Source organism: Topomyia yanbarensis, chromosome 2 (genome assembly GCF_030247195.1).
Source record: "Topomyia yanbarensis strain Yona2022 chromosome 2, ASM3024719v1, whole genome shotgun sequence".
Lineage (NCBI taxonomy): Eukaryota > Metazoa > Arthropoda > Insecta > Diptera > Culicidae > Topomyia > Topomyia yanbarensis.
In genome coordinates, this window is record NC_080671.1 from 105,279,121 (window position 1) to 105,296,111 (window position 16,991).

Below are 16,991 nucleotides of genomic sequence, written 5' to 3' on the forward strand. Positions count from 1 at the left end.
AGGTTTGGTGGCGCTTGACGTTTTGCAAGAGCTATCTAGCGCTTGGAAAATTACAAATTTTTCGAATTATATCCAGTATTTAGTTTGTATATTGCTCTAGTTTTGAATGTTCAAAACGTAATTTCTAGATTGAAGTTTGTTTGTCCTGGAAGGGGCATTTAGTTTGAAATGCCAACAGCCAGTGCCGGTAAGTGCAGTTAATAAAATTCCTTTGCTATAAAAAGCTACGCCGAGGCGTTATTAAACAAATTTTAATTATTTTTTTCCATTTTTGGTGTTATTCGCCACTAGCATCATGGGTGAAGTTTTTCACTAATGCAGGGATTCCGTCCCAGGCCGCAGCCGGATATGCGCATGTTTTTGTCGAAAATCGTATTCAAATGGACATGTTGACGGATCTCAATAAGGAGTACCTGCGGGAAATGGGTATCACTACAATGGGCGATATCATAGCGATCCTTCGTCACTCAAAGTTTGTCAACGAGCAGAGTGCCCGAGATAAGGTACTGTCCTCACCGGGGGAAGGAGACCACGGGGGCAATAATGCTAACACATCTGTACCGGTTGCAGCAGTACCGGCCACACAGAGTTCTGCACCGAAATCGGTTGTTTCCCGTTAGTTACTTGTCCGTTTGCCTATAGTACCGCCCATAATGGTTGTTTATTTTTAGGTCCAAGTTCCGCAGTATCGCTACCGAGCAAATCGCGGCGAGTGTTCCCAGAGCACAGAATTACACTGCCTGGGGAAGGGAGAGATACCAGTAGCGGACGAACGGTGAATGAAGTACCACAGAAGAAAGCGCCCCTCGTATCGGCCGTCGGCAATTTTGGTAAGAAATCGGGCGGTTTTCAAAAGTTTTCCCTCGATTCTTATAACGATGATGATGTTTGTTTCGATGATGATGACATCTGCGAACCAACATCGAAAATTGCCTCCAAAGTAACCCTTAAGAGTATGGAATCATGGGGAAAAGGTTCGTCAAGCTCGATATTTTCCCGGCTTGGTGGAAAAAGTAAACGGAGCATTCTGGACGGACCTGCTGGAATTCTTAAGAATTCACCGGTCAAGCCGGTATTTTGAACATTTGTTAATTTCGATAACCTTGCTTGAATTTCGCTACTTTTAGATAAACATGGAACGAAAAATCACTACCAGCACGAATAATGTAATACTAGTGAAAAAGATTCCCGCCAAAGCTATTAACGTTTCCGATGATGAAGAGCTTAGGGAATCTCAACATAGCCGCCGAAATGATTACGAACGCATGGAAACAAACGAAGCGCAAAAGTCGGTATCTTTTTCTGAAGAGGATGAAATTCTAGAAATTGATCCCCGTCCACCAAATAGACCCTTTATTAAAGCCGGACCTCGATTGAGATTCCACGAGCGGGAAGTACCTGTTCGTGCCCGTCTCGGTAATTCGCCAAATCGAAAACAGCAGCTATCGCCACTGCGCGGCCCGAAGAAAACAGTCCCAATGAAACCTCCAAGATCGCCAGTCGGCAACGTGACCACACTATCCCCGTCGTCCCTTGTGCGATCAAAAATGAAGTCCGATGCGATGCTGCTGCAAAGGGAAACACCGATCAAGCATAGATTGAACTTGGGCAAACATATTGCTCCGCAACAAGGTAGGGATATGCCAGTACAGACCCAGCGTAGCGGCGGTCGATTTGATTTGGACTCGAGAATGGCAAAGTTGAAACTGAAGAGACCGGGTTTACCGGTGAACAGGTATCCGACAAAAACGTCGACCGGGAGTTCCACCACAGCAAGTGTTTTCGATCGATTGGGTTACAATAGGAAGTGAGACAACAGTTTTGTGAACTTCGATCTTACATTTGATGGGCTAAACTTACCGGTAAACAATTGATTTTTGAACGTGAAATTGAGGTTTAAATATGATGCGAAAGTTCTGATCAAAGGCTCTTTCGCAATGCGTTGAAGATAAACAGCAAAAAAATATACATAATTATACTCTTATAAATCGAATAAATTGCAGCTTTCTACTTTACGAAATTAAAAGAAAGTTCCTTTTAAAGGGAAACTACAGTCGAGAAGACTGGGATAGCTTGCAGCGATTACAAGTCAGAACAGGGAACGATGTAGTGAGCTAAAGGCAGCCGAGAAAAGTTATATCGGTGTAAGAAACATGGGTACCTACGTCTTTACTCACTGAGGCAAAGGAGGCTTTGCCAGGAACGACGATAGTGTTATAAAACGATCAACATGAGCATGGAAAGCACACCGGCACTGGTCATGATTAACAACCGGGATGGAAATCTGTTAACATACAGTGGTTGCCAGGTGGAAGGAGCACTTTAATTTGCCCTTGGATGGACAAACGAGTAGAGAAGGCATAAGTAGTGTAAGGATTTCGGGATGATGAACATCCTGGGGATCCACCCACACTAGACGAATTGCAAAAAGGCTATTCGAGATCTGAAAACAGTAAGGCCGATGGAAAGGAGGAAATCCCAGTCGAGCTTACTTAACCTAACCTGTTCTACTTCCAATTAACGTGGTGAAGCGGAAACTTAATAGGGAAGAGTTTTCTTTAGTTCTCGATTTTGGAAATAATCTTTTACACAAGGCGAAGGTGTCTTTCAAAATGGCGAAACCGCCGGACGGCAGCAAGCTTGATCAACTCTACGAATACAACGGGTTGGACCCCGCACCCTATCGAGTAATTGTGCAGCTGCAGACAAGGATGGAACCGCACACATAAACAAGCTATCTTTTGGAAAACTGATGACGACATTAGAGACTTACCGCGAAAGTATAACGAACATCAGAGCACTCCGGAAATTCAAACTCGTTTACCTGGGTGCATTACAGGTTGCATACCATCAACAACACAATAAATTGCTAACGGAAATAACTACAAAGCGTACATCCCACGAAGCTTCGTCTCGGTTTCCGGTGTAGTTACCGGGGTCTCGGTGGACATGGATTCGGAAAAGCATCACAAGCCCATACCCGATCAGCATTAATAGATTGCATCATTTCGAGGACGTCAGAAAAATACAAACAAACAGGATTGGAATCATCTTCCGCGCAAGTCAGCTACCTAGAGACGTCCGAATGTTTTGCTGCATCAGCACAGTTCGCCCTTTCATCAACAGACCGGTTCTGTGTCTCAACTGCCCAGTTAAACTCATTCCGGAACCAGTTCGGATTTCTGAATGGAGTCATTATGGATTCCAAATCAAATGCAACAACCGATTCCGACTCAGAATCGCTTGTTGCATTTGATTTGGAATCCATACTGACTCTATTCAGGATTCCGAATCAAATTCTGAGCACCGAGCAGTTTGAGCATCGTTTCTTGGATCTGCAGGTTCGGTTCGATATATCGAACCGAACCTGCAGATCCAAGAAGCGATGCTCAAACTGCTCGGCGCTGCACGAAGACGAAACCAAGGATTGCTCAAACCCAACAAAGTACTTCTATTGCAAGACTTTTTTTTATTTTAATTATAGAGGTTTTAACCTTAAGATCATTCGCCTCTTCGGGTTAGAAAAATCTCTTAGGAAAAATGCGGGGTCGGGACTCGAACCCAGGTGCGCTGCGTACAAGGCAATCGATTTACCAATACGCTACGCCCACTCCCCATATTGCAAGACTGATTACACAACCGACATGGACTGTCCGGAGAGAATACGGCAACGAAACACCAAAATAATCTCGTATATGGAAGCCAAAGAACAGCATCCCGTCTTTACCCAAAACTGGTACGATACGAACGAAGATGAGTTCCCAACACAACGAAGATGAGTTCCCAACACAGCTGCAATCATACCCAACCATGGCGGCTTGTGAATACACAATTAAACTTGGGGTCAAGCCCAAACCCAAGAAAGCGAAACGTCCACTAGAAGACGGCACCACCGCGGAAACTATCGGAGTGTATGCATACTCAAGAAAAAAAATTTAGGTGAACAAAACAGAATCGCGCTTTTCAACAAATTCCGCGTCATGGACTACGAGAGATGGGTCCAAAAATAGCAGAACAACGATCACAAGAAATAAACCAACAGCTAGGTTCTGAAACAACTACGAATAGCAACTGAACGGATAACGTACCGAAACCTTTGGGTGCTATACATCAGAGCGAAAGTTTCGACTCGAAGCACAATCAGGAATCAGAATATATTGGCTCAAATGGCACGTTCCCCGTACATAGTCGGGGATTTGTGCCTTGCCGTGTGTTTTCATCATTTCCTGAGCGGAAGGAAAGGACAAGGAGGTGTGGGGAAGTAGACTTGGAAGGGTGGGAAAAACAGCACAAAACAAAAAATAAACAACAGGTAAATTAAACTCACAAGTAGTTCAACTTGCCTGCGAATAAGCCTAAAGCTCTTTACCACATTGGATAAGAAACTTTAGTATGTCTCTGAGTTTCAGTCGACCAAACATGGTTTCGTCTATATAAGGACGGCTGAAGACTCGTAATCGCAATTGCGCTAGCGCTGGGCAGTTGCATATCAGATGATATGAAGTTCCGTAGTCGGATTCACAAAGATCACATGAAAAAGACTCAGCGCGCTGAATAGTTGCCATGTGATAATTGAGTTTGCAGTGGCCGGTTAAAGCCCTGGTCAGCATGCCGCAGTGGAGCTTCGAAAAATGTAAGAGATTTTTCGAAACCACTGGGCATGGTTGTTCTAGAAACGCCTTTGTTTGGCGACACGTTTGTAGATTTCTCCAATAATTGCGGTGCTCGGACGAAGCCCAGGACCGTATTTTTTCCCTTATCCAACTTGTCGAAATTGGCAGCGCGGGTTCAGGACCAATGAAGTCAATCGCTGAACCTGCCCTGGCCAATTCGTCAGCCCATTCATTTCCAGTAATACCGCAATGTCCGGGCACCCAGACAAGGTAAATAGTGTTGACAATGCTTAGTTCTTCGATTTGGGTTCGGCACGCGATCACTAGCTTGGACCGGGATTTGTCTGAGCTAAGGGCCTTGATTGCAGCCTGACTATCGGAGCAGAAGTTTATAACTCTGCCGGACAAACTCAGTTGAAGGGCCGATTGCACCCCGCACATAATCGCAAAGATTTCTGCTTGGAATACAGTACAGTATCTACCTAGTGAGTGAGATTGTTCCACTCTCATTTCACGACAGTAGACACCAGCACCAGCACGTCCCTCCATCAGAGAACCGTCAGTGTAACAAACCACTTGCGTTTGTTGTTGTCTTTCCATAAAGCCAGACAACCACTCCTCTCGAGAGGGAATCTTAACATGGAATGTCCTGTAAGGAAAACTACAAGTGAGTGTAATATCGTTGGGAGCAAGAATATCTTCACCCCATGTAACCATTTGTGACCACAATCGTGTATGACTGGTAGCAAGATCAACATGATTACTGTTCCAAAGCCCAGTAACCTGCAGTCTGTATGCACATGATAGTGCTTCTTGTTTTAAGTGTATGTGTAATGGTTTGATATTTAGAAGTGCCTCAAGAGCAGCAGTCGGAGTCGTGGTGAAAGCACCAGTCAACGCCATGAGCGCCATTCTTTGCAGATGGTTTAGCTTTGACTGGACTGTCACCACCTCTCCCCTCTGCCACCACACAAGGCATCCGTATGACAGTATTGGACGTACAATTGTCGTGTAAATCCAATAGATGTATTTAGGTTTGAGACCCCAGGTCTTTCCAAAAGTTCGTCTGCACTGCCCGAAGGCCATGCACGCTTTCTTGACTCTGAACTCAATGTGAGCAGACCAATTCAGTTTGGAATCCAATATGACTCCAACGTATTTGACTTGATCTGCACACAGCAGCTCAGAATCAAAGAACTGCAAGGGACGAACCCCGGTTGTTATTCGCTTCTTCGTGAAAAGAACCATTGAAGTTTTGCTTGGGTTAACTGATAGTTTAACTTGTCGACACCACTGTTCGACAGCTCTTAATGCCTGTTGCATCAAGTCAAAGATTGTTCCGATGCAAAATCCAGTAATTAGTATTTGGTAATCGTCAGCAAACCCGTAGGTTGGAAATCCAAGCTCATTGAGTTTCTTCAACAAGCCGTCAGCTACTAAGTTCCATAACAAAGGTGACAGAACGCCGCCCTGAGGACAACCGCAAATACTCAACTTCCGTATCTCAGCCTGTCGCAGTGACGAGCAAAGTATGCGGTTACTAAGCATTGCGTTTATCCAACCTGAGATACATGCAGGTATCCCATGACCGCGCGTCGCTTCCAGAATAGACTGGAAGGACACATTGTCAAAAGCACCCTCAATATCTAGGAATACACCCAAGCTAGATTGCTTGAGCGAGAAGGCTTTCTCAATGTTGTAAACAACATCGTGAAGCAGAGTGATCGTGGATTTCCCACACTGATATGCATGTTGCATTTTGTGCAGAGGATATTCAACTAAACTAACGTTCCTGATGTGATGATCGATTATCCGTTCCAAAGCTTTCAGAAGAAAAGAACTTAAGCTGATAGGCCTAAAACTCTTGGCTTCTTCATAGCTTGAGCGCCCCCCTTTGGGAATAAATCTAACAGTTATTTCTCGCCATGCTTTCGGGATATACCCGGTAGCAAGACTGGAAAGCAAAATCTTTTTCAAGACATGTTTAAGAATATCAAATCCCTTTTGCAGTAGCACGGGAAGTATCCCATCTTTTCCGGGTGATTTGTATGGAGCAAAGCTGTCAACTGCCCACTTGACCGATTCAGTGGAAACCAATGTGCGTGCTAGCGCCCACGAGTCCGAATCACCAGAATGAGATCTGTGAACATTGATCAACTCCGGATCGATACAACCTGGAAAGTGTGTGTCGAAGAGACAATTAAGAACATCTTTTTCGTCTGTCACATAAACACCATCTCTGGTTTTCAAGGAGTTCATCTGAAAATCATTCGATTTGGAGAGAATTTTATTTAATCTGCTAGCCTCGTTCAGACTAGAGACATTAGTGCATAGGCTTTGCCAGCCAGCCCGTTCTGCAGATCTAAGACATTTCTTATATGCACTACGAGCTGACCTGAAAGCCCTGGAGTCATCACGCTGACGCCGGTTCCAAGCTCTTCTCATAACTTTCTTCATTCTATCAAGCTCAGCCCTTCACCAAGGGGTTCCCCTAGTCGATTTAACAGTACGAAGTGGACAAGCTTCTTCGTAGGATGCTAATATGAATGAGTTTGTCGTATCCACGACGTCATCTAAGTCGTCTAGTTGACTAATTTTCGGAAAATATCCATGAAATTTACGCTAAGTTTTCCAAAAAGAGGTCCCAGTTTGTAGACTTAGGATTACGATATGTCACCACATTGAAGGTGACATCAAAATGCTCGAAAAATATATATTTATGATCGGATAGAGACGGTTCAGTTTCATTTGGAACCTGCCAATTTCCCAGTTCATGCAAAATTCTATCAGAGCAAAGTGTTATGTCTAACACCTCCTCCCTCCCAGACCTCGCAAAAGTTGGTCGGTTTCCCACATTCAGAATATGGAGATTTGTACTACTTATGTACTCCATCAGTTCAGAGCCTCTCAGATTGATGTCTGAGCTGCCCCAAATGATGTGATGAGCATTCGCATCACTGCCGATAATGAGCGGAAGCCCATTTCTGCTACAATATGATACAACGCTTTTGAAATCATCAGAAGGAGATGATTCGTTATGCGGTAGGTATGCTGAACAGTATATATATTTCTTGTCTACGTTTCCGACAGTCAATGTAACTGTGACAACACAGATATCGCGAGTTGTGAGCTCCGATATGAGACACGCGTCAATAGCCTTATTTGCAAGAATGCAAGCACGAGGCATTTCACGTGGGTTAGTCATGCCTGTCTTGTTGTAAGCAATGAAGGCAGTGTTAAGTAACTTTCCAAAATAGAAGTTTCCTTTATGGAAATACGGTTCTTGAACCAATGCTATGGAAGCTTTACCTTCCTGCATGAGTCGAGATAAATTCATAGTTGCTGTACGTTTATGTTGGAGATTGACTTGTGCTATTCTAACCATTGTTGATTAGAGAACTGTACATTTCATCTCCAACACAAATTGCACAACAACTAGAGGACACCAAGCGAGTTGGGATGTTAACGCATTTAGCGAGCCATATCAGGTTTAAATGGGACATGATCATTTGATTCCCACGATTTGCGAAGAAAATAATGGTCCACTGTGTCAGAGATTCGCATAACACAGCAAGGGCAAAACCCAAAATGCTCCGTGCGCGACTGGCATATTTTAGACCCTCCAATCATTAAGTCCTCGGCACGGAACTACACCTTGACTTAGGGTCTCCTACTTTCAGTCGCCTCCTACGACATGGCAGCAGGACTCCAGTGGCTCAATTCTAGGCCGGATACCACACGGCCTCTGGGCAGGTTCATCTGTACACATCGAAATTTGATAATCGAGACTCAACAAAACTTCACCGAACTACCATCAGCCGAGAGTCTCTGCAAACCCCCAGCCAACAAAAATTCGGCAAAATTAAGTGGATCATCGGTGAAAAAAATCGGAGTGTAGAGTGAACGTTCCGCTGCGTAATGCAGCGTACTGGGGAGTTCGCCCGACTCTTCCCAGGCTCCGTTCGCCATTGAGAATGTTTTAAACCCCCTCAACAATTTTACCCATAGCACGGGTCGCATGACACTATGGAATTGGGGTTCCCTGTATGGTAGATTTTTACCACTGAAACAGGTAGTCCGTAGTGTAATTCTTAGCCGGTTGAAACAACCACTACCGACACTACATGGCTTATCTAGGCTGTTCGGTGAAAGAAGCTGACATTGAAGAACAGCTTCCATATTCAGATGGGCGAACAGCCGCAGAAGGAAGGAAGGAAGGAAGGATAACGGGAGGAGAGGGATTTGGGCTAAGCGCTTATTTAAAGGCGGCACTGGCTCGCCTTGTCAGGGCTGCTTTAGGGCATGTGGTATTTAGGCCTAGGACGTATAGGGCCCACTACCTCGTCCTACCACACCCGCAGTCAGCCCCCGCTGCTGGTTCGGGTCGCGAATCACAACTAGTTGCTATCGCGATTAAGCATTATCCACCACCTATGACCCGCCCGGTTGCTTGCAGCTCAGCTTCCCACGTAGCGTTCCTCCACCACCACGGGGCCCGGGCCACGACGAGACTACGAGGACTACGAGAGATGGGTCCAAAAATAGCAGAACAACGATCACAAGAAATAAACCAACAGCTAGGTTCTGAAACAACTACGAATAGCAACTGAACGGATAACGTACCGAAACCTTTGGGTGCTATACATCAGAGCGAAAGTTTCGACTCGAAGCACAAAGAGCGGTCACGTAGCAGAAACAAACGCAGAGCCGAACAAAATACAAACCGTGAGTAAATGTCAGATACCGTCCTAAAAATATTTCAAATAAACATTCAAGGCCTAGAAAGCACAAGGAGAGCTATCGCGAGCGTTGATTGAAGAGAGATATGATGTTGCACTTGTGTCAGACTGCTGGAGTAAGTTAGAGCTGGAACAATCGAAGTACAGAATACCAGGGTTTTTCTCTTTTCTGGAGTCATGAAGTGATGGATATGGAGGTGCAGGTATAATAATTAACAACACAATCAAGTCCAGAGAACATCCGTTAGCCGATTTCTCAAAAATCCAAGCAGTAGGCCGACACATTGCATATAGATATTCTAGTAATATCTCTGTATGTGGCACCGAATATATCTGCTCCCGTATTCGAACACGAGGTGAAAGAAATTCTCCACAAAGCGTCTGAGTTTAGCAAAGTTGTAATCGGAGGCGATTTCAATGCTTGGGACCCTTTGCACACGGACGGGAAAGGATCAATACTGCTTGACTTGGTAAACGATGAAAACCTAGTTATCATGAACATCGGACAGCCTACTTTCTTTCCGGTGAACCTGAACAGAAGACCCTCGGACATTGATCTTGTGCTAGTACCCCCATCGTTACTGCTCGACGTGACTACGAACATCCTCGAATACGTAGTACGCATTCACCATATGGCCCTGGAAACAATCATACAAATCAAACCTCGCCAGAGGTCACAGTTTTTCACCAATTTAAAAAAAAAGTTTACGAACGTGTCAAGATTATGAAGGCAGCAAAAAGAGCTCTATAGCCGAACTTCAAAAGAAGCGTTCTGAAATTCTACAAGCAGAAAAACAAGCACGCCTCAAGGTTCTGGTGGTCTGACACGACAAGCCTGGAAAGAGACGAGAGCAGCCAGATCACTATTCAAAAAAACCGGTGGTATGAAGGAACTATTGGACTTCGAAAGGAAGGAAGCGATTTTTGTCGGGAAGAAGAAGGAATCGTCGAAGACAAACTTCCAGAAATTCGTGACAAGCATCGATCCCAAAATGCTCGTTCACAACAAGCAAACTAAAACAGCTAACAGGTCACAGAAAAAAAAGTATATCCTGGTCCACGTCGACATCCTGGTCCACGTCGACATCGCAGCATCAAACGAAGTTCTCGATAAACCTTTTTCGCCTGAGCCGTGCCAAGGGGACACCCTAGCTTCCAGAGCTGACCACGACGTTATTTCGGAGGATTTCTAGCAGAGCCACATCGCCAAGGTCCAGGGGAGAACAAGAACATCAGCACCAGGAACAGATGGAATCTCGTAACAAATACTGAGGGGAGTACTACGAAAGGCCGAATCACAAAATGCCGAAATCACTAAAAGCCGACAACCACAAAAGGCCGAATCACATAAGGCCGAATCACATAAGGCCGAACTACAAAAGGCCGAAGCACGAGATCAAATCACTAAGGTCATTGTAGTAACCCATGGCGTTATTGATGAGCTGGTGCATATCATATCACGAATTGATAGCTGAAAACTGCTTTAATTGATTTTTGATTGAATTAAATTAAATTCAAAAGAACAGCTCATGTTAAAAAGAAGGAAAAATACCCGAAAAGATAGTACAATAATTAACATGGCAGGATTTCTAAAAATCTGTTCAACATTGATTGACCATTTTTCGTTAAAATATGCACTATCCGCATTACATATTTTCTGATAAGGTCTTTTCGGGCATTTTGTAGTAGATAAGAACGATGCTGGGGGTCATTAGTCAAAGGGTTATCCGGCCGAAGGATATATAGACGAATAGTCATTAGGGCGAGGCGCACTAGGTCGAATGCACCAAACAGGGTGAGAAATAAAGCCTTTGGAACTGAAAACAAGATTTAAACGAAGCTTTCAACAATTTGATTGGAACCTTTGAAAGAATTTGATTGGAACCATTGAAAATAATGTTTAGCATATTTACGTCATCTTTCTCGCTGTAAATATGCAGCGAATATCATGTAGAATGTTAAACACGGCAAGTTGGTCGTTGTTCCACAGGCTACTGCTTGCATTAAGCCTAATATGGTTCCATAATCACCAACTCGAGATAGAACACAATGAATTTATTCCACGAAGTTGCCAAAAAGCGGGGTTTCCAAAATGTCGATGTACCTTTTCAGAATGGTAAATATGTAGAGCGGTTGGAACTGGAAACTTTCTAAGAGTGATTTTTTACGATTTTTTTCAATGTAATAATAATGTTTGGAATATTTACGACACTTTTCTCGTTGCATATTTGCCGCTTTACTGGAATAAATAAACAACATGAAGCCTAATGTGGCTACGCCACATCGCTTCAAGACAAGTGCTGTCCGACATCGCTCCGCTCCGTCGGACTTAAACTAATTTAAGCCCGTATGTTTGAGTAATCCGGGCAAACGAGTGGATCACATGTTTGCTTGCGCGAGGCCGCCGCTTCCGACGGCGGGCCGGCGGCCACCTCGTCCGGCGGATCCTCAGCGGCTTTACGCCGCTTCGGATCCTTGGCCTCGGTTATGCGGCTAGGCCCCATCGCACTGTCTTCGCCGCATGCGCTAGAGCAGTGTAACAACCAAACAATGGTTGTGGCTAGCGGTTACATTTAGCCAAACTGACTTTTTATATCAATTTTCTTTTATTATTTATGCTTTTTATAAACGCGATTTTATTTTAAAATATTAGTCATGGGCAATACTAAAGTATCATCAACACCAACAGATTAGATCATTCGATTTCTGATGCATGCTGGACTTGCGGTTTTATGTGATTCGGCCTTTTGAGATTCGGCCTTTTGAGATTCAGCCTTTTCGGGTTTCGGCCTTTTGTGGTAGCCCTCTAAGAACGGTTGGTTTCAAAATCGTCCAATGAAGGACGTTCGTTGGACCGATTTGGACAACGTCCAAATAACCGTTCAACAAACGTCCATCGTTGGACCCGTGTTGAACGATTTTGAAACAATTTTTTGGACGTCTCAGTGGGAGGTTAGAACATCTTCGGCCTTTTGTGTTTCAGCTTTTTGTGATTCGGCCTTTTGTACCGCTCCCGCTTCAACCAACAGTCACAGACATCATAATCAGGGACCTGAATCTAATCTGGAGAACCCAACGAATACCCACGGACCTAAAAACGATGAAGTTTGCTGCAATTCGCAAACCGGGAAAAAATCCCGAATATGCCGACGACTCACGACCCATTTTTACTAGTAAACTGTGCTTTGAAACTGCTAAATTCAGTCATCCAGAAATTTGAAAACGTACTGGAGGAAAAAAGCATCATCCTTCTTCTATCTTTCATTTTTAGTCAACCACCACATACCGTGATTTCGTTAGCATCGTTAGGATTTTTTGATCTGTCAGATCAAAATACAAAATAAAATCGCTGCAATAGTTTTCGTGGATCTCTCCAACGCTTTCAACTGCGTGAAAATCGATAAACTTGAAGAAATACTATTCAATTTGAATATTCCTTCAGAACTGACAAGCTGGTTACCTTTTTAACAAACAGCAAAAATCCAACTTCAGGTGGCTGGTGAAACGCTTACCCGCACCGCCAGGCAAGGTCTACCACAGGGCGATGCTTGTTCACTCACTCTATTTAACGTCTATACTGCAGTATTTCACAGCATCAAAGTCGAAGATGTAATATTTGTATAGTACGCCGACGACTTCGCGATTCTCATCGAAGGCGTTTCCAGAACGACAATTGTGGCTATAGAGCAGTGGTTTTCCTGAAAAAATTCAAAGGTGCGGTGGAGGAACTAAACCAATCCATTAACCTGCAAAAACCCAAAGCTATGCTTTTCATCAACAATCTGCACAGTGTAGACATTCGTCTCGAGAACACAAACATCGAAATTGTTCGAAATAAGGATTGGATGATTGGAAACTCGGTACCTGGATCACGACCTTAAATTAATTTGGACAAGTGAGCCTTCTGGCTGGTGAACTGCAGAAGTTTGGAATCAACGTGGTCACAATTCAGGAAGTTCGGTCACAGACTAACAGACATAACACTCAAAAATAATGCTTCACCCACTTTAACGGTCATTTTAAATATATTCGTAATTGGGACTGTGGCCGTTTTTGCAATGATGGCGCCTCTGACATATGGCCAAGCATATGGGGGATAGACAACTTGTGAAGAATTGTTCCCAAGCCTGAGGGGTGCCCCCCTAACAAATAAGTGTTTGGGACCGTTAATAAAAGGTGGAGCTAGTGTTCTGGGAAAATTGCCGGATCGATATTTTTTTACGGGAATTCCCTCATAGTGTTATGCCTGTTAGTCTGTGGTTCGGTGGCCTAGAACCAGAGAACATGAACTCAGAGCTCACGACGAACACTGAATTCAAATATATCATCTATCATTGAGATATCTGACGTTTAAAATACTCACACTGATATCTCACATTTTTATACTACCGCCCTTCCCTCAAGCCCAGAAGCGATTTGTTTTCCTCCCAATTCGCCGTACAATCGATTTGTTTTCCTCCCAATTCAAACGTCAAAACGGCACAATACCAACGCAGCTGGATAAGTCTATAGTGGCGGCCAAAAGCATAGCATGGAGTTGGCTTCATAGTTATGGACAAGTAGAAGAAGAGAATGATGAGGTGGAAACCCATTGACGAACGGATCTGTGTGTTGAGGATACGGGGTAACTTCTTCAATTACAGCCTAAATCCGGTGACGTGAGGGACGCGTTTTATGAGTGCCTTGACAAAGCGTGTAGAGTGCCCAAAGCATGACGTGACCGTCGTAATCGGAGATGCTAATGTTCAGGTCGGCAGAGAGGACTTTTTCCGTCCCATAATCGGTAGAGAAAACCTTCACTCTACGACCACGACACCGGCCTTCGGCTGCCGCCAGAGGGATGGCCATCAGTAGCACCTACTTTGCACGAAAAAATATACGGAAGCACAACTGGAGACAACCAAATGATGAAATTTGTAACCAGATAGACCATGTTCTGGGGGATTTCTTGTTATCGATGTGCGGACATTCAGAGGTCCAAACATTGACTCTGATCACTAGCTCGTTGTCAGCAAGTTTCGAGCACGGTGGTCAACTGTATCGAACGAAAGATTCGTTTCAATATTCAGCGATTGTGAGCGGAAGGAGTATCAGCCGAATACTGTCATAAGCTGGATGAATTAATTAGTGAAATCAACGTGAGTGATAACATCAATGATCTATGGGAGTTAATCAATGGAGCGGTGAGCACAACAGCACGAGAAATGATTGGCACTGCGCAAAGACGACCGAGGGTTGGTTGGCTCGATGTGGAGTGTCAGAGGTTGACAGACGAGAAGAATGTTGCCAGAAGTAGAATGTTGGTGACAGATACCCGACTTAACACAGAACAATACAAGGTAGCAAGAGCAGCCGAGAACGAACTGCCCCCTCTGTAAGAAAGGGCACAGACTGAAGTGCGCTAATTAGCAAGGAATAACCCTTCTTAATTCGGCGTACAAAATCATGTCCCGTATTCTGTTCAACAGATTGAGACCGCTTGAGGAGTCCTTCGTCGGCGAATACCAAGCCGATTTTCATGAGGGTCGATCAACGACGGATCATATGTTTACCCTTAGACAAATCCTCGATAAATTCTGGGAGTACAACTTGAAGACACATCATCTGTTCGTAGATTTCAAGGCGGTGTACAATTCAGTGATACGGAATGAATTATGGCAAATTTAGCTAGAACATGGTCGCTAGTAAACAACATAATTCCAGTAGTGGTGGTGGTAGCGTAGCGGTGCTAGATGGCGAAATATTTGAAATTGTAGATGAATTTGTGTACCTTGGAACTCTAGTGATGTGCGATAATGAAGTTACCCACAAGGCGGAAAGGCGTATTGCAGCTGCAAATAGGACTTATTATGGACTTCGTAACCAATTCAAGTCCAGCAGTCTGCGAACGAAGACGAAATTCGCTCTATACACAACCTTAATTCTCCCGGTGGCTTTATACGGCCATGAAAGAATCGTCAAAGGAAAATTTCCAGAAATTCGTTTCAGTTATTGATTGACAAACATCTGTTTCCATTGTGTGGAACAAGCTAAAAAAGCTCACAAAGGAAAGCTGAAAACATCCTAGTCCACTTCGACCTTAACACGACAAATGATTTTCTGGATAAGCTGTTCCCACTGGAACCTCTACAAGAGGACATCCCAGTTCGCACAGCTGATTACGATGTTCTTACGCTGGATTTCTGGTAGAACAACAAAAAGATCCAGAAAAAACACGAGCATAAGTGCCAGAGCCTGGCGGAATCTTGTATCAAATTCTGGGAATCCGAGTCAAATTTTCTGGCAGAGACCGCTCTGCTAGATTTCTGTACGTCTTGGTTTGGCAGCCCTGTCAGATTTCTGCGCGTATCCTGTCGGGTTAGTTGAGCTAGGGCGAACTCGGTTTCGCTCGCATTTTCTGACAAATTTTGACAGGAACCGAGCAAAACTCTGGCATAACTCGGACATAAACTGCGCAAAGATCCTGGCAATTCCTACCTGGTAGAATTTAGCACGAATCGAGCAAAACATCTGACAAAGATGTGGCAGGAAGGGTGCAGAGATCTTGGCCGTACATTTCTGGCTCGATTCTAGATAAAAGTGAGCAGCATCGGTTGGTTTAACCGCTTCTGTCAGAAACGGTTGTTGCATTTGAGCGAATTCGTTGCCAGAATTCTCGCACAAATCGCGCAAAATGCTCGCAGAAACTCTGCCAGCATCAATTTCGCTTTGTTCAACTTTTGCTAACTTTCTGTTTGCCATGCTGACCGGGATTTTGTGTGGGGTGCTGTCCCGGTTAACAATGAGGCGAACGAGATATTTGCAGATACGTCATTTAGTGGGACAACTGTCAGTTTGTTGGTTGAGTTTAATTTGTTTTTTTTTAGTTTAAAAATCAGAAAAGAATAATTAAGGTTTAAGAATGATATGAGTGCACTCGTAAAGACACCCGCTATCAATACATATGAAAAACTGGCACAATTTTTCCAAATTAAAGATCCCTATTGGCGACACCGGTACCGAGAACATTCTACTTACCACACTTCGTCACAGTCTACAAAAACAAAATCCCGCCAAAGCCACGTTTAGTGTTTGACGCAAAATCCGAGGTACAAGGGGTATCACTAAACGGCGCAGCGACCAGGACCTGATCAAACAACATCACTATTCGGCGTGTTGTTGAGAAGGAAAGTCAGCAGTTTGCGGCGACATAAAAGAAATGTTCCACCAAGTGCGAATCCGACAAGAAGACCAACACGCACAACGTTTTCTATGGACGGACCTCGAGGAAAGAGAACCGGACGTCTACGTGATGCAGGTTAAAACATTCGGGTCAACATAAGGTCTGTTCCAGTACCAGGAGAAACTGGAAGTACTCCGGAGAAAATCGTTCCTGTACTCTCTTCTTCTCTTTTTTCTTCTTCTGGTAGCAAACCGGAGTAAAAAGGAGCAAAGATTTTTTGCTCCTGTTTACTCCGGAGTGACTTCCGTGTACTGGAACAAACCTATAATCACCGGCACGCGCACAAGCAGTGACGAATTACAACGCAGAGAAATTCAAAGATGATCGTCCCAAGGCAGTAGAGGCCATTATAAAGCAGCACTACGTAGACGACTACGTGGATAGCCTTCAAAACCAAGAAGAAGCGAAGCTACGGGT

General features: G+C 44.2%; 1 protein-coding gene across 1 annotated transcript; it reads left to right on the forward strand.

Annotated features, from left to right (window-relative positions):
• On the forward strand, positions 1 to 1,997 carry LOC131679085 (uncharacterized protein C19orf47 homolog). Its single transcript, XM_058959641.1, has 4 exons — positions 1 to 187; positions 292 to 615; positions 672 to 1,072; positions 1,128 to 1,997. The coding sequence occupies exons 1-4, from the start codon at positions 169 to 171 to the stop codon at positions 1,809 to 1,811; spliced, it is 1,428 nt and encodes a 475-aa protein (XP_058815624.1). The 5' UTR covers positions 1 to 168; the 3' UTR covers positions 1,812 to 1,997.
• Positions 1,998 to 16,991: the final 14,994 nt, after the last annotated feature.

Coding starts and splice junctions, on each gene's coding strand:
- LOC131679085 (XM_058959641.1), top strand. Junction 616..671: donor ACCGAAATCGGTTGTTTCCC/GTTAGTTACTTG, acceptor GTTTATTTTTAG/GTCCAAGTTCCGCAGTATCG. Junction 1,073..1,127: donor AGAATTCACCGGTCAAGCCG/GTATTTTGAACA, acceptor CGCTACTTTTAG/ATAAACATGGAACGAAAAAT.